At 38.8% G+C, this 23478-nt stretch overlaps 3 protein-coding genes across 3 annotated transcripts; 1 reads left to right on the top strand and 2 right to left on the bottom strand.

Moving 5' to 3' along the window:
* Nucleotides 1-77: 77 nt before the first annotated feature.
* Nucleotides 78-17113, top strand: terb1 (telomere repeat binding bouquet formation protein 1). The gene is given in 22 exon segments (XM_036584934.1): nucleotides 78-120; nucleotides 5953-6005; nucleotides 6589-6699; nucleotides 6804-6932; nucleotides 7140-7268; nucleotides 7536-7596; nucleotides 8214-8311; nucleotides 8525-8653; nucleotides 9401-9553; nucleotides 9637-9768; nucleotides 9892-10017; nucleotides 11204-11329; nucleotides 11411-11655; nucleotides 11810-11980; nucleotides 11982-12118; nucleotides 12373-12437; nucleotides 12590-12685; nucleotides 12875-13024; nucleotides 13340-13381; nucleotides 15770-15840; nucleotides 16014-16171; nucleotides 17041-17113. Coding segments are annotated over 21 exon segments (2412 nt in total). The 5' UTR covers nucleotides 78-120; nucleotides 5953-5995.
* pdp2 (putative pyruvate dehydrogenase phosphatase isoenzyme 2) lies at nucleotides 2551-5101 on the bottom strand. Its single transcript, XM_036584936.1, has 2 exons — nucleotides 5036-5101; nucleotides 2551-4387 (listed from the first exon to the last, which is right to left on the bottom strand). Exon 2 carries the CDS (start codon nucleotides 4334-4336, stop codon nucleotides 2741-2743), a length of 1596 nt encoding a protein of 531 aa, XP_036440829.1. The 5' UTR covers nucleotides 4337-4387; nucleotides 5036-5101; the 3' UTR covers nucleotides 2551-2740.
* Nucleotides 17114-18120: 1007 nt separating the features above from the next.
* On the bottom strand, nucleotides 18121-22159 carry si:dkey-238c7.16 (uncharacterized protein LOC559078 homolog). The gene is made up of 2 exons (XM_036584937.1): nucleotides 21659-22159; nucleotides 18121-19461 (listed from the first exon to the last, which is right to left on the bottom strand). The coding sequence occupies exon 2, from the start codon at nucleotides 19449-19451 to the stop codon at nucleotides 18639-18641; it is 813 nt and encodes a 270-aa protein (XP_036440830.1). The 5' UTR covers nucleotides 19452-19461; nucleotides 21659-22159; the 3' UTR covers nucleotides 18121-18638.
* Nucleotides 22160-23478: the final 1319 nt, after the last annotated feature.

Genomic DNA, 23478 nt, shown 5'->3' with positions numbered 1-23478 from the left:
GCTTAACAAGGCCCTCTGGTGACTCCTGTTGAGATTATAATACTGTTGCCAAAACTGCATCTGTGACTGATAACGATCGATCGTTCACAGCGGCTCTTTAAAATAGGTAAAAGGGCAGAGGTGAGTAGAGTAACCTAATCCCATGTTCAAGGAAAAATATTGCTACTTTTGACGGTTTTTGAAAGGTGTACAGAAGTATAAAAGTTAAAAAACCTAAGTAATGACAAACTTATAGAACTGCAGTAAAGCTTAAAACATCCAGCACCTCTCAGCATAGAAAATGCTTGTTAGGTGCCACTATACCATTTTGATGTACCTGTGATGATATAAAATAAAATGAAAAACATCAAATGTTAGCCTCATAAAATAAACCCCAATAGGAATTAGCAACAAAATGTCAATGACTATAATGTAATTCAAAAGCAGACTCCTTTACTAAATGCTACAAATCCATCAACTGTTTCCTTGAATACATGTAACTGAGTAAGTGTAACTAGTAACTGCTCACCTCAGGGCAGTGCGAGATGAATATAAGGAATTCAGATATCAAGTTTAAACGCTGATATGTATTTTTATGCAGATGATACTATTATCTATTGTTCTGCTTCATCACCAGCAGAGGCTCTTTCAAATTTACAGGAAGTATGCGTGACTGTTCAGCACAATCTTAGCTCTCTAAGGCTTGTTCTTAATGATCAAAAAACAAAATAGATGTTATTTTCTAAAAACTTGATACAGAGATTATCTTTGCCACGAATTTACACACTGCAGGGCAGACGAATAGAATTAGTTTCATCTTAAAATAAAGTTGAAGTTGTGATTTTATTTTAGGAACAGTTTTTGCTTTAATCAACAGGCACGAAAAAAGCTAGTTGAAGTTACCTTTTTTCCTATTTTAGATTATGGTGATATTGTTTAGAGGTATTCTTCAAAGACAACACTGCACTCACTGGATTCTATTTATTATTCAATATTAAGATTTATAACAGGCGCTAGATTTTCAACTCATCACTGTGAACTTTATGAAATGGTTGGATGGCCTTCACTTTCAGTGCGAAGACAAATTCATTGGTTAATTTTTGTCTGTGAAGCAATAATTTGGTCAGCTTCCTTCATATTTGCCTGCATTCATATCAACAAACAAGTCTCGATACAATTTATGTTCTAGTAGTTATATTCAGTTGGATGTTCCTATAGTACGGTCTGAATGTGGCAAGGCAGCTTTTAGTTACAGTGCTCCATCTGCATAGAATGATCTGCAGAAACATTTGAAACTGGAGCTGTTTATTTCCTTAAGTGAATTTAAGATAATTGTTAAAGAACTATCATTCTGTTTGTTTTTGTTTTTAATTAGGTTTTGTCCCTGATTTGATTCTGTTGGTTGTGGTCATGTTGTTCCTTTGTTGATTGTTTTGTGTGCAGCCTTCTGGCCAGGGCTCATTTGTAAGAGATTTGTAATCTCAATGTGATTTCCCTGGTTAAATAAAGGTAAAATAAAAAATAAAAATAAAAAATAAAGTCTAGCAAAGCCATGCAAGACTGAACTATTCAAACACCTAAATGTAGTTCAGTAGCCTTGTGGCTGATTTAGTTTTAAATGTATGACAGAGAGAGAACAACAACAACAATATATATATATATTTGATAATAAAAACTCTTTAATAACCAGAAAGGCAAATCTTGCATGAATATGTATATGGGTTTAAAACAGTTGAGGGTTAAGGAAACAAAAAAAGAAAGATAGCATATAAAAGAATGGACACACTTGAAATTAGTTCAAAAATTAACTCAACAAATACCTTCACTGAAAATAAAGAATTTTCTTCTAAGTGCTATATGAGTGATTTACTTCTTAAAAAAACTTTAATGAAGCTCTTATGAGTTGTGCAAATTCATAAACAACATAATACCATTCTACTATTAGCAAACTGTAAAGAATGTCACAAGTTCACAGCATCAAATATGACTTGTACCAATAAAGATGATAATAACTATGACCACTATCAGATTACCAACTGATAATTAGCGTTTTGTTTTGGCTGCATGGACACAGTATCATACAGTGAGCTTTCACTAAAGTGCAAAGTGAAAACAACTTCTTGGAAAAAGTCCAGTAAAGTAAACAGAATTAGGTTGCTGAAAAAAAAAAATCAGAAAGACCTGCTTTAAGGTTATATAGACCATGTAACACTCACAAATTAAACACATATGCTGTAAGAATATACATCTTCCATCTTCTAGAAATGTTGCTTGAGAAGGTCTCAATATCACAGACAACAAATTAAACAACTCATCAGATCACCACAATAATATTGTGTCCAATAAGGGAAGTATCTATATATAAAGAGAGACAGAAAAAAAACAAGGTTTTAAAGTGACAGCCGTTGTTCAGGGCAAATCCAACCCCTTTCAGTCAGAGTTTACATAAGGAATGTGTATGAAAAGGAACAATTGGCTCAAACAAACCCATGGCATGTATTATGACTCATATATATATATATATATATATATATATATATATATATATATATATATATATATATGTATGTATGTGCGTGCGTGTGTGTGATAAAACAGCAACCTAAACGCTCACAACAGATCACAGAGAAACACTGAACATACCAGTAAATGACATAACAGGAAACATATACTTATATTTTAATAAACACTACTTAGGTTACATTAGCTTCTATAAATAAACTGACATGATTAATGTTAATCAGTGGACTTCATAAATGTACTAATTATTCCGGGATGGTTTGTTTAGACTGGAGTTAAAATATACAACAGTGACTGTAATATCATCTCGATACATGCGTGCCAGGTCATCTGGCAGTGTGAGCATGGCTGCCAGCCTCTCCTGGTCCATCTCTCCGTACTCATTGGTGCTAAGAGCATGGCGAATCAGATGAGTGGCTGCATTCACGTCAAGGGCCGGCGTCGCACGTGCCCGTCGGCGTAGCAACAACTGGTGCATCTGTCCCAGACTGATTTGCCGCTGGCTGGCAGAGACCGGTGCCTGCAGGTGAATGCCTGTCAAGTGTTCTGCCACCAGCCTGACTGCCTCCTCGTTGTCCAGTTCATCCCACAAACCGTCCGACGCCAGGATCATAAAACGGTCCTGTGGCCGGAGACGATGATAGGTGACCTCTGGTGTGGCCTCTAGGTAAGGTGGTGTGAGGTAGTTCGGCGGAGCGTACTGATAGAGGTTCAGTGCCTCCAAGTCACAGCCTCCACTCTCCAGCACGCTCTGCTGCAGCTCACGACACCACTTAAAGCGAACGTCCCCAAATGCACGCAATGGCATCAGTACCCCCAGCAGCCTATCATCTACGATGACCGTTTGGTGCTCACTCGATGGGTGCTGTGAACGTACCCGCTGTAGTTCAGCTGTGTTGGCAGCATTGTGGTCCTGTGAAAGAGGCAGAGCACTCCAACTCCCATCACTCTCTTGCACCCCCAACACAGCCCGGCAGTCTCCAGCATTCGCCACATATATGCCCTCGGGTCCCACGTGAGCAACACATGCTGTGCAGCCTGCAAAAGCAGCCTGGACAGCCGTGTTACGCATAAGATCACTCGCCAGTGGAACCTGAGCTTCCAAGGAGAGATCCGTGTCCAAGCGCTGAAAAGCATAACTAAGGGCTTCACTTGGGCTCATTCCATCACCGTGTTCTTCACTTGCAAGCAGTTCCTGCCAGTAAACGCGCAAGTGATTGACATACAGAGAAGCAGATTCGCGGTAGTTATAGTCATTGTGGTGTTTGTACCACTGCAGGATCGGGGGCACAGGGCGTAGGGTCTCCATTGCAGCTTCCAGGTCTTCCAAGCCAGACTCAGACATCATCGCCACAGCAATATAATAATGCAGCCGCTCACTAACAACCTGAGCACATGCATGACCACCATGACCATCAAACACACCAAATAATATGCCCCGAGTTTGCAAGCAAGTGGCAGTGCTGCGCCTGTCCTCTAATGGAGAATTGGCTGCAAGCTGATTACTCTCAAACTTCAGCACAGGGCTTGGACCACCACGCCTGTCAAACTCTGGAATACGCACAGATTGCTCATTAGCACGCAGTACTCCATCAATCTGCAGCCTGCTCAACTGGAAGTCCAGTTCTCGTATAGGAGTAGACAGTCCCTGCACTCTGCCTTGGCTTGAGTCACCATCTGACCTTCTACCATGAGAGGAGCTGGCCCGGGCCTGGGAGTGCAAGACTTTAGAATGGCAGGACAAGGAAGAAAGAGCATACCAGCCAGCTGAGAAACAGACAGACAGTCTGCCACTGCCAACATGGCACAAAAGTCTTGTGCACATGTTAGAAGACATCACTGCCTGTATTTACAGAAAGCAAGTCTGGAGCTCCTTCATCTGGAAATCCTGGAAAAAATACACAAAGAAACATGCACAAACCGTTAATGACCATTCTCTTACAACAAGTCTTTCAGGACAATTAGAGTTTACTGACATTTTGATTAGAATTACAATTAAAGAGGTCTTATTCATTTCTTATGCATCGTCTCTGTACACTAGTCAGTAAGAGAATTAATATTATACTATACTGGTTTGTTTACATGGAATTCAGCCTGTGAAATCAAGAGCTAAGTTAGCTGATGTTAACGTCTAACTTAGTAGTAGTTATAATTTAAGCCTAGTGACGTGATGCTTTCAGTGTTTCTATCCCTACTGCAAACTGTATTAACTCAATTCACGTCTTGCACAGAACTCGTTATCTTCATAGCCTTGATTTGATGCGGCCTAGAAAACTAGTAATAAAAAATTCCAATATGAAGCTGCCGATTTCTATATACTACTTCTGTAAGTTAGCTAACCTATCTGGTTAACGATTATCAAGTCAGCAAACGTTCGCCAGCTAGCTAGCTAAAGTTGCTACACTTAACCGCAGCTTTAAAACTCAACAAATACAGTGTTCAACTCTATCGAATAGTATTACTGTAGACTAAATCGCTTGCTCTCTAAATAAAACAGGTCAGAAAAACAAGCAAACAAGTGGAAAACACAGAACACCTGTCAAAATCAATGAATGATTTCCGCCCCGGGTCTAGCGTCTCTCGCTCTACATTTCGTTTACGGGTTAATGGTCCAAACGGACATGCGTAGTCAGTGACGTGTCCTCAAAAGTGCACGCCGGGAAGTGTAGTTTTGGAGGCCTTAGGTGAATTTATTAAAACCTGCAAGCTAAATGGCCAACATTTAGTTAGGTTGTTTTAGGGACCAGTAATGCATTAAGGTGATATTCAGTGACCAGACAGACACTGTTTTCTGTAAGATATCCTTTTACGGAGCAGTTTATATTCAACGCAAAGAAAATGCCTTAAGTCACGCAACCAGAGTGGCGGCGGGAATATTTCACTAGCAAATAATGCTGTTAAACACGATCTGTGACTGTGACTCCGATGGCAGATTTTGCCCAAAATGTTTTTAGAATAGTTGGCTCACGTTTATCTGACCGAAATAGTAGCAGCGCCTTTTGTCTTGTTGATATTAGTCCAGACTCCTGTGACTGATCATTTGCTGTTAGTTTTGTTTTCGTTTATTTTAAATTTTAAGTTATCTGGCTAGCTAGCGCGTGATGTTAACTTACGCTAGCTAGCTAGCTAGGTTAGCTAACAGCTAGACAGAGAAATCATGCATAAATGTAATTTTAGTTGTTGTTTTGTTCGTTTTCTGTAACAAATTATATTAGTTAAGCATTTCGCGATAACAAACAAAATAACAAGTAAACTTACTAGGCAAGTTAACGTTAGTATGTCAGTAATTATCCTTTGGTGCAGAATCTGTTAGCTACTTAACGCTAGCTAGCTAGCTGCTGCTGTTCACAGAGAATAGCTTTCCAGCTTTAGGGTAAATCAAGTTTAGTTTTGTCTTAATTTTTATGACACTTGGGTCAGCAAATAATGTTACTGTGATCTTGATCTCTGCAGTTGGTGACACAGAACAAGGAAATACGTAGAGTCCCTGTTAAAAATGTTACATGGTAAGTCAGTCATGATGTCAAAGAGAGACTTTGCATGTATCAGGTACTAATAATGTAGGTTACATACCCCTCTACGAGGCAGTAATACTTTTTTCTTTTCTTTTGCCCCTCTTAATGCTCAGCCATATCAGATCATGTAAGACTGTTGTTCCAAACAGATTATGCCAAGTGCCTGACTATGGTTTTTCGTTTAATTTACAAGCACCATTTGTTAATCTTTTTTAAGACTAACCAAAAGTAGATTTGAATAAATTGAAATCCATCTTGCTAGGTAAGAATACTTTAAATGCTTGGAATGACTAATATGATATTCTGTTTGAACTTTTTGTGCAGATGGATGAATTTTAAATACTAGCCTACTTAAAAAAATTGTTCAGACAACTTGTTTTTTTTTAAAGACTGAGATATCTCTATAAGGAAAAAATGTCTGACAGTTATTCTACCAAATCATATATCTGCACAGGTGTAGCCAAAGCTTTCTCAGTAAAAATCACATGGGCAGGATTAATGCGGGTACAATAATAGGCAATAAAAGTGATGTACAGTGTGATGAATTATGTGTGATAAACATTTTTTTTCCCAGCAATCAAAACAGATCTCCACTTATTACTTGAGTGTCTGAAGTACCAGATGAAATGTCCGGACTCTCAGAAACAAGCTCTACTTACTATAGTTTCAATCTGTCAACAGAATGGTCAGTTTCACATCATATTCACACATCGCCAGAATGTATCACTTATTCAGAGACACAAAGTGTCTGTCTTATGTAGTGTTGTATGTTTCTTTTTCATTCCACAGAGCACAACACAGAGTTCTTCAAAGAAATAGGAGGCATGAGGTTCATTTATAACCTCTCCAGGTCGAGCCATTACCCTGAGGTTAAAGAGACAGCTCTTTTCACACTTGGGTCCTTGGCTGAATTTAATGGTGCGTGTCTGTGAATGTCTTTGCAAACTTTCTGTTTGCATTTTATAGAGATAGGAAGGTTTTATTTTTATGATGGTCCAGAATAACAGACTATGATTACAATTTTTAATGGAAGAAACGTTTTAATTTTGAATTTACTTCTCTCCACTGTAACTCCAATACCTCTGCAGTCATAAGGCTGAAAGATGATTACCTCTTTCTTTGTAGAGAACTGTAAGCAGGCCCTCTGTAGGGAGGAGACATTCAGTGACTTGGCAGAGTGCATGAAACACAGAGTGTCCCACACACAGAAGAGGGTGGCAGTATATATGCTCTGTGTATTGGTTTCCAACAACAGTAAGACTTGCTGCTAGTTGCATCATACCCAGTCACATGGTACTAAGCATTTCAAGTAGTCATTGGTCTTGTAATCAGACAGAATGAGAGCTAATCATCCATAGATGGCCTTTGTTTTGTACGCTGCTGCTTCAGAGTTTGCACACCAGACATTCCAATAATTCCAAAGTTCTGAGGATTCTAATCCTCACTGACTTCTCTCTCTAATTAATTCCAATATCCTACTAGACCCAAATAGATTGTTTTAAGTTTACTTTTGTGTTTTAGGACGGGGGCAAGGCCTTGCAAAGGCGTCTGGATGCATTGATATTCTACTCACATTATTCAGGTACACTAACTTTTCAGTGTTTTTCTCTGTCTCTTGCTCTTATTCATAATCGTAGTTGTTGAAAATGATTCAGGTTACAGTATCAGAATTGCATGGTGGCTTAAAAGATTCTGTATGGTTTGAATCCATATTTGAGAATAAAATATGACTGTCAAAGGGGTATTCTGGCCCAAAACTAACACTTCGTGTGCTAATTAGTCATATTATATAATAACTGCAGTACTGCAATTATGTTCCTCCCACCCCCGAGGCTATGCCCCTGCATCATTAGAAGAGGGGTTTCCTAGTCTTTAAACCAAAAATCGTACTCTCAAAACTGTTGTGGTGCCATTGTTGGAGGCAAGTAGACATGTTTACAACAGATGCAGCAATAGTTACTTTTTCATTTTGGCTAGAGCTCCCCTTTAAATAAAGAGACCAGGTCTGAGATACTTGTATTTTAAAGGACATGAGGAAGACAAAAAGTAGAGGCATGGCAAAACTAATTTGTAAGCATATCTAACACTGACAGCTTGCTGATTAAATAATACAGAGGTGTCTGTGTAAAATTAAGGACTCATAAATACACACGTTTAGCGTTCTGAATGTTTAGGACTGTTCTCTGTATCTGTTGTCAGGGATAGCTTTCCAGTCTCTGATGGGCCTAATGAGATGCTCCCACTGTGGGCTTCAGTGTCCAGTGCTCTTTGTGGCTGTGTCAACAACCCTCAGAATGGTACATGCACACACTGTTATGCATCAGAACTGCTGATGTAATGGAACCTAATCAGTGCAGTAGGATAAGAAGCAGGGTCATTAACTCAGACTGAAGCCCTCTCATCAAATTTGTAACCAGTTGCAGTAAAACAGTTGACATCATTGAAACAGAGTTAAGGTACCAAACATACTGGGCACACGTTTATTTTCCTGTTTTATATTTCTGTACCAGAGGAGAACCAGAATGCATGCATGTGCATGTTTCCCCGAGTAAAAACATGGCTGCAGCAGGTATCTGTATCCAAGGCAGAGTTGGCACAACCCATCTGCTCTTTCATTGGCATGGCTGTGGCCAATAACAGTGAGTACAAATTCCTGAATTGAGCATGAAACAATGTAGTAGAGGTGCATGCTGTAGTTATACCTATTGAATGTGATTTTTCAAGTGTATTTCGTTGTCATAGAAAAAACTTGTATCCAACAAGTTTACAATGGTTATTTTAAGAGCAGAAAAAAATAAACATTCTTAACTTTGAAGGATATATAATGAATAAAAATTCACTTTTTTTTAAATCAGAGTTTAATGTAGTATGTCAACATTGTTACATTTTCAAAACATTCCCCAGTCCATACAATCCATATATGAAAACTAAGTTCACTGTTTTTGTGATTTCACATATATCCACCTGTTCAGCCTTTAGCATTTTAGCCCATTCATACAGAAGTTTTGCTTTTTCGGATTGCTTTTTTGAATTAATCAAAATGCAGAAAAGCCAATCAGAACAAAGCTCATTAAGACAGAGTAACCAAAACAGCTTTTTTAATTCTAAGGGGTAAAGAGAGATTGAAAAAAGGTCATGGGAAAATGAACTGTCTTAGATACATAAAACCTCACGAAACATTATGAGTGGATATCAGGGAAAAAATAAAAATGTAAGAATAAGGATATGAACTCTTTAATGTATATTAACATAGCAGGATTTTTTCCCCAAGTAATTGAAAATGTTTACATAATGTAAAGGGCAGCAGGTACTTCCAAATGGCCGATAAACAGATGGCGAGGTTATTGCAACATAATGCTAAATGTCTGTATTTGTTTGTCCTTCAGCATGTGTTCAGGAGTATTTCGCATTGGTTGGAGGACTGGTTACGCTCACTGGCACTTTAGCAAGTGTGGTGCCTCAGTGCAAAGACAGTTCTGTGGCCTGTAAAATTGCTGTTATGATCACCAGAACACTGTCTGCCTGCATCGCAGACAATGGTAAAATATACACATGCACAAACACAGTGAAACATGAGTGTAAACACAGTGATACAAGGGGCGTCTTTCATTCTCTTACCCAGAGGCTTTAGCACCTGTTCTGTCTGAGCTGCGGGTGGTACCAGACCTCCTCCTCTTGCTCTCCAGCCCAAACCTTAGTCCACAAGACCAGCTGGCTGTGGTGTTGACACTTGGGCACTGTACGGATGCATGTGGTGAGTGTGGATAAATTGATATGTGCATGTTTTATTTGTTGAATTTTGTAAAGAAATTGAGCAAACTAACATTTTAATCGTCTGGCTCTCTCTCTCTCTCTCTCTCTCTCTCTCTCTCTCTAGTGGAGCATCAGTCAGAGTTGATGCTTGGTGGAGGACTGCCTCTGATGATCTCTCTACTGACAGATGCGAATGATGAGGAAGTCAGAAAAGCAGCTATTTTTGTGCTACAAACCTGTAAAAAGATAAGTGAGTTACATACCCTGTCCTATGATTTGTAATGCATATCATTATAAGATACAAAGTTGTCATCAGTAACTTTTAGGGGGTATTCTGGCCTAAAATTGAGTTGAGTGTGTTATTTGTCATGTGATTCGATATTCTGTCTTGCAGCGTTATGTTGCGATTTACATTTATATTTTTTCATGTTTTAATTTTTGTTCATCAGTGTTCTCTAACTACAATACCCAGTATGCATTACTCAAGGGAAGGTATAAGGTTAGGTATAGATTGCCAGGTACTTTTTAACTTGGTGCACTCCTCTCAACTGATGAATTCTCTCAGTGGTAATGATCATTTGAGGCAGTTACTACAGTTACATAACTGAAAGAAGATATTCAGCTTCCTAGCAATAACATTAGCTGTCAGCATTCATCAGCTGTTATTCTAAAAATAATAAATTCATTAGATGCTCAGGAATGTCATTTGCAGTAGGTGTTTCCAAGAGGCCAATACACAGATGGTAAGGTTATTGCAAAATAATAATAAGTGTCAGTTTTAGTTTTTCCTGCAGCATTTGCTCAGGATCTTTTTATAATTGGAGGACTGGTTACACTGCAAAGCCAATGCTGGGGTCTGTAAAATTGCTACTATCATCATCAGAACACTGTCTGCCTGCATCAAAGGCAATGTATACATCCATAAACGCAGTAACACAAACATGTGGCTGGAACAAGATATTTAGCTTCCTAGCAATAACATTAGCAATGTGCATTCATCTGCTAACCCAAACCCCCCGAAAAAAATACACATCGTCCATTTGGAAACACCTTCTGACCTTTAAATGTTCACTTGCACGAACAGTTCATGATTTCAAAACAGCCTACCCTCAAAATTCCCTCCCAAAGCAGTTGTAGATATTCAAAAGTTCTTTCTACTTCCATACTTCATCAGAAGGGAGCTTTCTTAGTCTTCAAACCAGAAAATGTCACTCTAGAAAACTCTACAGCTCTGCTGTAAGATGCAAATAAGCATGTTTGCAATAGGTGTAGCGCTAGTTAAATTTTTCAGTTTGGCTAGAGTGTCTTTTTAACTGTCCTTTCAAATAACATATTGATGATTTACCTTTGTGTTAGGTGTAATTACAACAGGGCTTTCAATAAACATTTATTTTCTCTGTCTCCCTTTTTTGTCCCTTTTTCTTTCCGTATTCTAGCAGAGGCACTGGGTGGTGATGTATCGGGTCAGAGCGAGGAGTGTGACTTGCAGAGACACTGGCAGTCAGCCCAGGAAATACTACAGAGAATCCAGCGCCTAGAAAAACGACAGCTGGTTTGTCTATGTGATCTTGTGACATTGACAACTTTTATGTTTTCTGTGATTGTTAGAGAAAATGGTGAACTTGTTTGTTTTTCTCAGATAGACGAAAAGCAGTGGGTAAAGGATACGGAAAATTCCCCACCTCGGCACACACAGCCAGTTTTGTTAAGGCCTGTGGAATGCAGAGAGGAATTGTGGGAGGGCTCAGTGGTGCGAAAGGTGAAAGGTCAAAGCTGGGTATATGAGGAGGAGTTGGACAGAGAGAACATTCTGCACATGTACATGACCCCTACACAACCTCAGGCTCAGCCAGTCACAACCCAGAGAATGAAAAACTTTGAGCCAATGGTGATAATCTATATATTTAAAATGTAAATTAGTGTGACAAGTTTAAATGCTAGTTAGAGCAACAGTCTTACATTGAGGTCTGCTGACAGTCTGATGTGGTTATATGACAGGCTGTTAAAAAAATATGCATTTCACGGTAGATGTGTGTTTGCAGCCTCATGTTCGGAGACAGATCTTTAGAGACTTTGATAAGTCACTGAATCCTTCCCAAATGAGAGAGGAACCAGAGGACAGAGAGAATATGAAAAAGAGGGAGGTAACAGAAAAAAGTGAGCCACAAATGAGAAGAGAGGAGATGAGAAAACAGAGATGTGGAGAAAATGGATAGAGATGAAAGGGAAGGGATGGTAAAAATGAAAGCACACCTCAGCCGAAGCACAGACACTGTTGACTGGACTAATGGAAACCCAGACAAAGCCACTTGCAGTAAGCCACCAGCAGAAGGCGACAGAGGCATGCAGCGGTAACATATGACATAACATTGAAAAATCCATTTCTCAGTCGTAAAAACACAGCTACCATGCAAGATAATTTTGTTCCGTCCTTACAGTCCAGTAACTTACAGACCAACCTACAGTATATAATAATTCAGTTCCAAAATATGTTAAAAACAGCTTTGAACATATCAAGCTTATGTGACTCTCCATCACAGTTGGTAGGGTTTGCCTTGTCACTACAGTGACATTTTTTCTGTGTTGTGTTTTTGTTGGGTTTCAGCCCAGATATTTTCAGATATCCTGCTCCCATGAAGCGACGCCAGCAGAGACAGCCTCCCTCTGATGGTACAAAACACTGTCTAAAGCTTCTCTGTCCTCAGTGCTGAGAACACGGTCTAAAAAGCATAAGCATAAATCTCTTTAAAGTTGTCTTATGTAATGAAATCATTTCCCTGTCATTGCACCCTGTAGCCTTGTATGTTGTGCTCTCTGCTTAGATGAGCTGTCTCTGTGCTCTGAGATATTGGAGAGTGAGATTGAGAGGATCCTCATCACTCCAGTTGTATCCAAACCCAGCAAGCTACGCTGCGTAGGTATGTTGGGTTAATGCATGCTTTTACCTCCAAGAGAATGATAATCGATGTCTAAACAAAGACATTTATTCATTAACTAATTCATGCAAAATCCTTAAAGTTCCCATTGTTGCTTCCTTGTGTTAGTTATCCATGCTCATTTTACTCCCAGTATAATGCAACTTTTTTGTTGCTGGTTCTGTGTTTCAGGTTGCATGAGTGGAGTGGATGAGGTGAACAGCCGTTCTGTTGGTGCTATGCTGCATAGCTGCAGATGTCTTTGCGAGTTTCACCAGGTGTTGCAGCAGGCGGAGGATCGTTTCAAGAGAAGCCTGAAACATGAGCATTCCATGCACACAGGCAGGGCCAGAGATGCTTGTGCATTTGAGAGCACCTCCAAACATGGCAGCATGGAAAAGAAAATGAGATTGGGGTACACAAACAGGCCGAACCATTGGGACGCTATGAAATGTAAGAGACCATGAAGGAGGGGAATTGTTTAGCAAGAAGTAATATGAGTGTTGATACTTAGGGAAATTGGAATTAAGCCTTTGGATTGAAGATTGAACCATTTCCTTATTTTCTTGTCCAGTTCAGCCTAAAGATTTCCCCCCACACTCATGTTTTCTTTTCTCCCTGAAATTTCCTTCTCCCTCTCACTCTGTCACTTTCCAGTCATAAATCTCACCCCACTGAAGAGGCCATGTGAAGCAGAGGGTAAGAGATGTTTTTTTGGAAGTTAGTCATTTCTATTTATAAATTGCTATAAAAAAAAAAATTGAAGTATCTGTCCCTTACTATACTTTTTGTCACTATTGCTTGGGCAGTATGGCAAAAATATAACATCTGTCCCTTACTTTACTTTATGTCACCATTGCTAGGGCAATATGGCAAAAATATAGCATTATGATATTTCAAGACTTCATGATACTCAGTATGCATCGCAGTGTTTAGTTTTTCAGAAGTTTGACACATTGGAACAGATGAAAAAGGCTGCATAAAAATGCTAATTCATAGTATAAAATGCTCAAAATGATAGTATATTATAAAGGGAATAATCATGCTCACTTTGTAGTGAAACATGCAGTATTGACAATATCCATGATATTCTCAGAAACACAAATTGTGATGTAATATGATGTTATTTATCACAGTTATGATTGTTCTCTAGCTTATCTCCACTCCTTTTTATCCTTTGAAGTCCACCATTACACTTTATTGAGTTGTCTATGGTTTGTTCGAAGTCATTCTATCCTACTCTCCTTTTTTCATATGAAGAGGTTAATGTATTTTGGTGTGCCCTTAATTATCCTGTCAGTTGGCACTTGGTAGCTGAACAAGTGTAACCAGTGATGTAAATCCGTCTATGGACAGACAGATATTTGTGTCTAGGAATGGCAGGAAGGGAGGGTAAAGGGGGATAGAGAATGAATATAACACATTTGTGATTAATAAGCATCTATAGTGTAAATTATGGGGAAACAAGGAAGATGTAATGCATTGAATTGCTGGTGAGATAAGGAAGAACATTGGAGGGAAATTGTGTGTTTTTGAGAAACGGGAGAAAGGAAGTGTAGGTTTTGTTAAATTAACTGTGTCCCAGTTGGATCTGACCTCTGCTCAGTGAGCAGTTACTATGGACACACATTCATTAGGACACAGGAAATGACCAGACATGACATGCCATGACCCATACTCATATTCTCATACACACTTTGTGAACACATCTCTTTATTTTCTGCAAAATATAAAGAATCTCTTGGTAATTTCATGATAACATTTGGCCCTCGTAACTCTTAAAATCAAAATATTCTTATTTTTTTTAGCTTTTTGTCGTGTTCGGTCTAAGAAAGCATACATTTAACAGTTCAAAACATTTAACCAATTTCGAGCAATGTATCAATTTTTACAAGATCTAGGGCTTTTTTTATTAGCAAAGAATTAGCAAAGACTGATAACTGGCATCCATGCTAATGGCACAAGGACCTGAAGGATATTCTTCTGATTTTTACTTGAACTGTTTTTTTTTTTTTAATGAATAATTTACTTTTAGTCAATAATTAGAGGAATAGGGTTGAACTTTCAGAGTAATCTTGTCATTTTTAATCACAGTATCACTGAACATAAAGAAAAAGGAAAGAGAAAACGTACTTATTTTTGGGTGATTTAGATAATGCAAAATGCCGTTGAATATGTTACTTTCAGGTATTTCACAGAGGTGAATGTGTTCAGTTAACAGGGTTGAATGAATAGTGAGGGACACAACTAAAATACATTCTTCATAATCTACTGTTAAATGGATTCACGCTTTGATGCAAAAATTTCTAAAGATTTTTAAATGATATTTTAATGATTAGATTTCAGGGTAAAGTGTACGTATACTGAGCTGGGACAGGCAAATACTGTTTTTTATGTGCTGTAAATAGGTTTTATTAATGTTTTAAGTTATGTATCTAAAAGATGGATATATGTTTAAAACGTCTTTTAGTTGACATATTTAATGTTTCATTTAATGGCATCCCATATTCATCTGTGGACTGATTATTGAGATTTGCTTCAGTTATCCAGTGTGGTTCTGCTAGAATATGCATGCCTTTATCTGGGGCTGTTTTAGGTTTTTCCAGTCAAATCATTATGTGCAGACACAAATTCACATGTGTGTGTGTGTGAATTTATATATATATATATATATATATAGTATATATATATATATATATATATATATATATATATATATATATGCACACAGTAAACAATTAATTTTTTTTCTTAGAGTTGGTCAGGCAGCTCTATTATACTGTACAAAAGCTCTCCATATGGAGTGTAATGCTCTGCTATAGGAAATTGCGGCATAGAGAATATATTAGGCAGGGTACTATAAAGACAGGATTCTATATATTGCTACTGTGTGTTGACTACATTTTCTCAGTTTGCAGTCTGTTATTCTAAAGATATTGCCACATCTGCTCTGCGTAAATATGGCTGTAACACAACACATATGCTTCGCTGGCATTCATATCAAGAGGAGGGACAATGCTGAATGCAAATGAGAGTTCTGTTTAGTTTCATTGCGCCACCTCTCTCTTTTTGTTCTTTCCTTCTTAGGCTCAAATATGGAAAAGAGAAATGTTTCCAGTCTTCAGTATAAAACGAGCCTTGGGCATGGCAAAAAGACTGTAAGATTTTATTACCATTATATGAATTTTATTATTTTAGTGGTTGAGTTGAGGTACGCCTAAGAAAATATATTAATGGCTTAACTTATCATTCATGCCATACAGTTAGCTTTCATTTCATCATGTTTTCTTTTTCTGCACAGCACTCTACGTGTAACTACCTGACCCTTCAGTCCTCAGGCAGTCACAAGATAAGGAAGAACTACTCTGCAGATGAGCTGGCCTTCCTCAATGAGGGTGTAAGGCGTTTTGGTAACTCCTGGAACTCTATACTTTGGGCCTACCCCTTCCAGCATGGACGCACTAACATAGATCTGGCCAAGAAATATAGGCAAGACACAGAGAGCATCAAATATTCAAAGTATTACCTGCAGTCTAACAGTGCACTTGTAGAGTAATCTGTCATTTTATTGCTTATCTTTTACTTTCTCTAAATTCTCTAAATAAGATTTTTGAAGTATTTTAATGATTATATTTCAAGGTAAAGTGTAGGGATAGTTGGCTGGGACAGACAAAAATATTGTTTTTGAAGTGCTGTAGATAGGTTTTATTAATATTTTAAGTTACTGCTTGTTGTAAAGAAACCTTTACCTATGTTTAAAATGTCTTTAACTTTTACATAGATATTTGTAAATGTAAAATCATTGGGATAAAAATGGCACCCCATTCGTGGAATCTGCATCTATGAATTGATTGTTGAGATTTGCACAAATCCTAACCAGTTTGTCTTCACACTGTGCTGAAGCATACACACCTTTACCTGAGGCTGATTTAGTTTTCCAGTCAAATCATTGTGTGCAAGCAGTTTCACGCACATATGCACTAATACATATTAGATCATATTACTGCCCATAGATAAAAAAGCTATAAGTCATGAACACAGTAGCATGAGTGATATATATATATATATATATATATATATATATATATATAGCTGTAAACACAGTAAATGGTCTGCAGCTATGTTGTACTGTGGAAAGCCTTTACTGCTTTATAGAATCAGACCCCTGTAATCCTTTCCAACTACTAATTTGACAGGTCAGCAATTAGTATTATTGGTGCAACAGTGGTTTTTATTGAAGTCCACCAAAGCTCAGTCAAAAAGGAGAACATGTATAATTATCTCTTCCATTCCATCATATTTCTGTGTGCTGCCTCTCTGTTGAACCCTCTCCCCCCCCCTCTCTCTCTCATTCGCAGAAAGCTAAAGCAGGGCTTAGCTCAGGCACCAGACCATCTCACACTGGATTCTGCTGAACAAAGAGTTCATTAAACAGGCGACATGGTCTACACCGTTTCAGCACTTGAGTTGGCCGTCAGACTGTTGGAGAGGTGTCACAGTGTGTAACTCTTTACTGTTAAAAGTAGAATGGAATATTTACAAACAATTATTTGTTAGTGCTCACTAAAATAGGTGATGGTTGTCTTCATATGGAAAGAGAAGTGAGATGTTAATTTAAACACAGTAGTGCTTATAATTCAAAGGAATCATTTGTTGAACTTTGGTTGAATTAAAGTTTTTTCTAGTTGACTTAATTATGCCAGGAAATTATTTTGCCTAACCAGTACAGGGCTTTAGATTTCTGTGACTATGATTGTGAGAAAAGGCCCTGTGCAGCAGCAAAAACAAGTCCCCACTGCTGGTTATGTGGTCCACATAGGCTCCTACAAATGGGGTTCCTTGTATTTCAGTAGTATACAAAACTGTTATGACTGTTGTTACCACACATCCTCAAAGAGACTAAATGAGAAGAAGGATAAAAAAAGAACAAATTAATTTTATTTATAATTTATAATAGTGTGGATAATAATAATAACTGGATGTTGTCTGGTTAGTATGTCTGGAACACATGAGAATCTATGACTGTGAGAACCTCATCTGGTACTCACATTCTTTACTAGACGTAGAGGAATGAGAGACAGATTTATTTATGTGGGACGGAGGCTTCTCAGGCTAGGTCCCGGATTTTGGAGTCCCCCTCTGTGGCCCCTGAAACCCCTTTCCTCTGGAAAGAATGCTGCCCTTCCCCCTTCATGTCCATCTTTGAAAGCTCAAGTATGTGTGAGTGTGTAAAATGTTCGAACTGTTCTAACAAAGAAATGGTGAGCTCCCAGTATAGTAGATGGAAATCTGAGTACTACATGAGCAAGTCTTTGAGCACTGGGACACTCCACATACTTCCCAGATGTTTAGTTCTTGGCTTTCTTCCACAGTATTCCTACAAACGCAAATGTGAGATTGTCAAACATTATATTCAGAAATTACAGCGAGGACAATGATTCATTCTGATCAGTTTAATGAAGTATGACAACTGTTTCAAACTAGTTTCAGGCTAAAATATCATAAAGGCATTGTAGGTTATAAAAGAGATTACTAGTGAAGGTTTTGTGATTCATCTTACTTTATTTTCTCCATTTGCTCTCATTGCTTTAGCATGATATTCTTTTCTGTCTTGTGACAGGTCACATTTAAGGCCACTTGATTGTTACATACTCAGAATAGAAAGACATGTTACCACAACCTTTCAGCTAACATTTTAAAATATGGGTTTGTCTCTTGTTTATATGACTAACTATTCATTATGCTTCTGAGGTGGTTGATGCTGGAGCTAGCGTATGTAGTTAATACATTTCATTTCTGTTACATTATCAGTGGTTTAGAGAATATATTCTCTTAAACCCAAAACAAAAAACCTCACTTTATTATTCAGGCACACTTCCTCACTATCTAGATTGTTGTCTAGGTATGAAGTGCTTGTCCCTGTAACAGTCATTTACTCAAAGCATGTCCATGTGTTTTATATAAGGTCATTGACAGTGTTGACAGCCTTGCTCAGCGCCTGCTCCATGTCTCCCAAGTCAACCAGTGAATCAGAGTTCAGAGTTGCGGGGTCAGCGCTTGCTTCACAGTTCAGAAGGTCTTCTGCTGGTGCTGCATCCTGTTTCATGCACACCAGTGGTTCCTCACTTTCAGATGGTGCCTGAGCTTCATTTTGAATGGGGATGCCTTCATCCTCCACTGCCACAAGTGAAACGTCTTTAGCCACTGCTGCAGAAACATGATCTGGAAGGAGGCTCTCTGCATTAGGCTGCGACAATAGCAGCTCATCCAAGGTTGAAGGTTCGGATGGCAAGTGTGCAGGTTCTTCCGGAGGTTCAGGGATGGAGAGATCAATTTTGGGTGTGGCCTCCTCTGAAAGATCTACCAGGGGCTCAGCTTTGGGTTCTGTAGCTGGCTCTGTGGGGTCATCCTTCACACTGACTGCTGCCATCATGGCTTCTACTGCTCCCATGCCCTTGTTTACCATATCGTCAACCGGGACAGCAATTTGTTCGCTAACAGAGCTCACTATTTCCTCTACAGCTTGTGTGATGGTCTCCACAGCTCCAAGATTAGAGGATTGCTCACTGGATGCTGTATCCACAGCAGGAGCCTTTTCTGAGGCCTTGGGCTCAGCTGCATTCTCAGCTTCATCAGGCTTCTGCTCATTGGTCTCAGTCGTGGCTAGAGCCTCTGCTGTTTCAGGCTGCTCTGTGGCTGTGCTCTCCGCTACCACTCCCTCTGCTGCTGGAGCACATTCACTCTTTCTCCGACTCAACTTTGCTCCCATTCTTCTCACTATAAAACATGCAGGACATCTTTTAGAGAACTTGTTTCTTCATTCAAGGCAGTGCAAAACAAGGTACAGTCCAATGTTTGAACTCCCTCACTAATATGAAGACTCAGCACTTGGCCTTAAAACACAATAAAACTGCTATGACTTCAGAATTACAAAATATATACATTCCCTGCTAATGGCAGAATAGTGACCCAAGACCCGAAACAAGACTTGGGAGCACACGTTGACAAAGTGATCAACTACAACAGTTTCCCAAATGGAACTAGACATTAAGAAGAAAAAAGGGGGGAAAATGTTTTAGGCACCAGCACCATTTTGTGCTGGAATGAGTATGACATCGTAAGAAGCGGGCAACAGGAAGTGGCCTCAGCAGGAAGGACCAGACCAGATAGAAAGAAAACATCCGTAAGCTTTCTGCATGCCAGTTAGGGAAATACACTGTGTGTGAGAATCTCCATGTGCAAGACTCTGGCATGTTTCATTTCAAAGCATTTACAACACTGCCCAAGTAGAGCACAGGACAGACACAAAGCATGTAGATTTTTTGACAGGTAAAAGAGAGGCCTATTATATATGAAAGGCTATGTGATTATACAGTTAGTCACTGCATAGGCCTAACATTTCCGACAAACTTCATCTGCTGCCGCAGTCTCTGATTAAGACGACTTAGCATAAATTACAATCTACCAAGTCAAGCTAAATGTTTTCATTATATTTAATTAGAACTGCTCTCTTTTTATCACTGTCATGTAATCTTGCACTAGGTGCCTGCCATGGTCAGTAGTAAGCGAGTTTTACTGAGATGTTAGACACAGGATAAAATTCCTAGAGTTAATGGAGTTGCTTTTTCTCTATGAATGGGCAATACCAATCATTTTCTTCTTGGTACCATATCAAGTAATGCCAAGGCTAATATCCCAATACTGACACTTTTAAAACTGTTCTTGTGCACATAAAAAGGAGAAATCTTTGTATTTCTACAGTGCAAACCTGTAAAAGTGGACAGCACAAAAAAATATTTGAAAGTCTTTGCTTTAATATGCAAAGTGCAAACAGGCTGTTTAGTGGAGTTAAATAATTCCAAGATAAGACAAAACAAAACAAACAAAAATGTCCAAAATGTTAACTTTACAGGAAAAAGCAAAAACTTCACTTTTAATGTAAGCTTTTATTCCAAGTGATTTGAACATTTCTTTTGGTCAGTTCATCATGAAAGATTTACACAATGTTAATGGACATCTGCTGTGCTTAAATGATGTAAAAATGGAGATATACAGTTTATTTCTTAAAGAAACCACTTAGAATCAGCAATTGGATCAGGATCGGATGTATCGATATTTATGCTCTGTTCAAAGTATCAAGGTATTTACTCTGGTGTTCGATAATATCGTATTATGTGCAGATAAAATAAAAAATGTGTCTTTCGTGCACGTTGTGTGTATACTGTGTTGAGTTTTTTAAGGTAAAGTGTTTAGTAATTTTAAGGATAGAAAAAGATCTTCAAACTCTGATACCAAGACAGACTTCTTGCTTCTTCGAGGCTGAGTTAAAGAGACAAAGCAGAGCAGTGAACCACGCCTTCTTCCAGCGCGCTGAACAGGAGTGCCGTTAGAGAGCACTGTTCTCAGGAGTGCTTTAGCCTAAAGCCGATTATTAATTATTCCGCTTAAGTTAAGGTAAACAAGGCAGATACTAAATGCGTTAAGCGGTTTTTACACATCTATCACAGAGACGCCCGTCAGCTGACTGACTGTTCGTTAGACTGGACAGACAGCGCTGAACTGCTGCGGGTGTGATCAGTGAGGCAGAAGAGCGGTGAGAACAGAGGCTGAGCTACTGTTAGTGTTTTTGCCAACCACACTCTTTTTAGCATTCGCACTTCTGGACAGACGGACACGATAAACACACACGTATTTAAAACAAGTCTGAAAGCAATTCTCAAAGATTTGTAACTTAAGTGAGATAAAGGCTCAAACTTTTGGGATGAAAAAAGGCTAAAGCTCTTAACAGCACATCAGTCCATATGAAAAAAAGCTAAAGAAAAAGGAATAAAATGTTTTCTCAGTTATCATTACTTTGCTCACAAATATACTTTAGTAGAAGTGATAGCGTTTGAAAACAGAAAAGCATAATTCTGTCACATTGGTACTTAAACAGCTACATATAAACTGAGTAAATGTGTTTAAATGTTACCCACCTTTTTTGCTGAACGCTGAAGGAACTGCTGCTCCGTGGCTTCTCTCGACAGACTAACAGACTGACTGACTGTCCGAGATGAGATGAGTTGAGTCCAGCTGCCCCTCCCTCCTTGCGGTCCTGTCCAAGAGTGCGCGTTTTATAGGCTCCACCAGCCCTGCCCTTTAAACAAGACCAACTTCTTGCTTTTTTATCGTTTTCTAACCCCTATTTATCATTAAGTGCTTAACTGATTGCAAGCAAACTCTCTAACTGCGTTAACTTGAAGTTCAACCCTTGGTAAAGTGTCAGGCTGAATTACTGCTAATGCACTTCAGCGTTTGGGGAGACAGACTGGAGCTGTTTCTGAAAATGGAGTTTTTCCCTTCCATTACTTCCAATATTCCAGCTGAACCAGAAGCGCCCGGGAGCCCATTTTTTTGGGTGAGTCTGAGACTGTGGTTTTCCACTTTGCTGCTGTCATTGCAGAAGTAGGCAAAGACTTCATACCAGATGACCGCTGACAGTACAGTCATGCTCAGCACTGCGTGCTACAGCTGCACGCCCATAATGCTGCGAGCAGACGGGCGCAAAACTTTCAGCCTTAGTTATATGATAGCAGTGCAGGATGATCTGTTGAGTATACCGTGATATTCACGCTGCTTTTTCAGTTTTACTGATATTTTAGGAAAATTGGTCAATCATAATATAGCCTAATCCCTATAAAATGGCGATGTTCTTGTGTTCTTTTCCTTTCTTTTTTTCTATGTTGTCCACTTTAATAAAGGGACATCCAAACCTTAAACTAACATTCAATGTTTTTTGTAATATAATGACACAGTAAGCATCCTTCAGCCTCATCGGTTTCACAGAATTCATGATTTTTTATGCTTTCGTCTATCAATGTTCTGTCACTACAATACCCAGCGTGCATTACGAAAATACACCGTACAACAAATATCCTCCAATAAAGCTATACAGATATTATATCTGACTTTCTGGCTTTCTTCCTCATTAGACAGCTCTTGTGTGGGGGTAGGGGGATTCAGCCTTCCCCTCAATTATTCACTCCAAAGAAATCGTAGTATTTTAAAAGTTCCACCTTCAAGATGCATCATCAGAAGGGAGTTTTCTTAGTTTTTGCACCTGGAAATCTCATTCTAGAGACTACTGCAGCACCACTGTAGGAGGTGAGTAGGGATGTTTACAACAGATGTAGTGATGGTTCAGCTAAGTATCTCTTTAAGGCAGCACTCACCAACCCTGGTCCTGGAGATCTACTGTCCTGCAGAGTCTGATTCCAACCACAGTCTGCCACACCTGCTCCAGCTAAGTATACCTTCATCAGAAGTCCCTGATCGGCTGGATCAGATGCATTAGTAAGAAGGAGGCAGCATTTTTGATGTAGGATGGAACTAAACTCTGCAGGAACGTAGATATCCAGGAGAAGGGCTGATGACCACTGCTTTAAGGTAACCACAACCGAAGGGTGTCATATTTCTTTGAAAGAATGTCAAAATACTTGAAAACTAAAATACTGTAAATTCTGTAAATGTGGATTGTGCCTAGTTAACACATTGTATTATAATCTTCCCTTTGGTGTGAAAAGAATATGAGATGATGTTTCTAAATAATGAAATGGTCCAATCAAAGCAAGTTATGTGAGGCTTGTAAGATACTACCAGCACCCAGCAACCATGGGTTCATTAACTTTGTTAATGCAAAATCATTATTTCATCATCTTATTTCTTTAAAACCACCCAGCACTGTGAGATAGTGTAATTTCTCCTTATTTTGTTTTTAAATTGTAATAGATTGTAGAAATTCTTTAAATGTGCAAAAT

The sequence above is a fragment of the Colossoma macropomum genome, unplaced genomic scaffold (assembly GCF_904425465.1).
Source record: "Colossoma macropomum unplaced genomic scaffold, Colossoma_macropomum, whole genome shotgun sequence".
Taxonomy (NCBI): domain Eukaryota; kingdom Metazoa; phylum Chordata; class Actinopteri; order Characiformes; family Serrasalmidae; genus Colossoma; species Colossoma macropomum.
The sequence above is the reverse complement of the archived record's forward strand: the minus strand, read 5'-3'. Positions and strand labels throughout refer to the sequence as shown.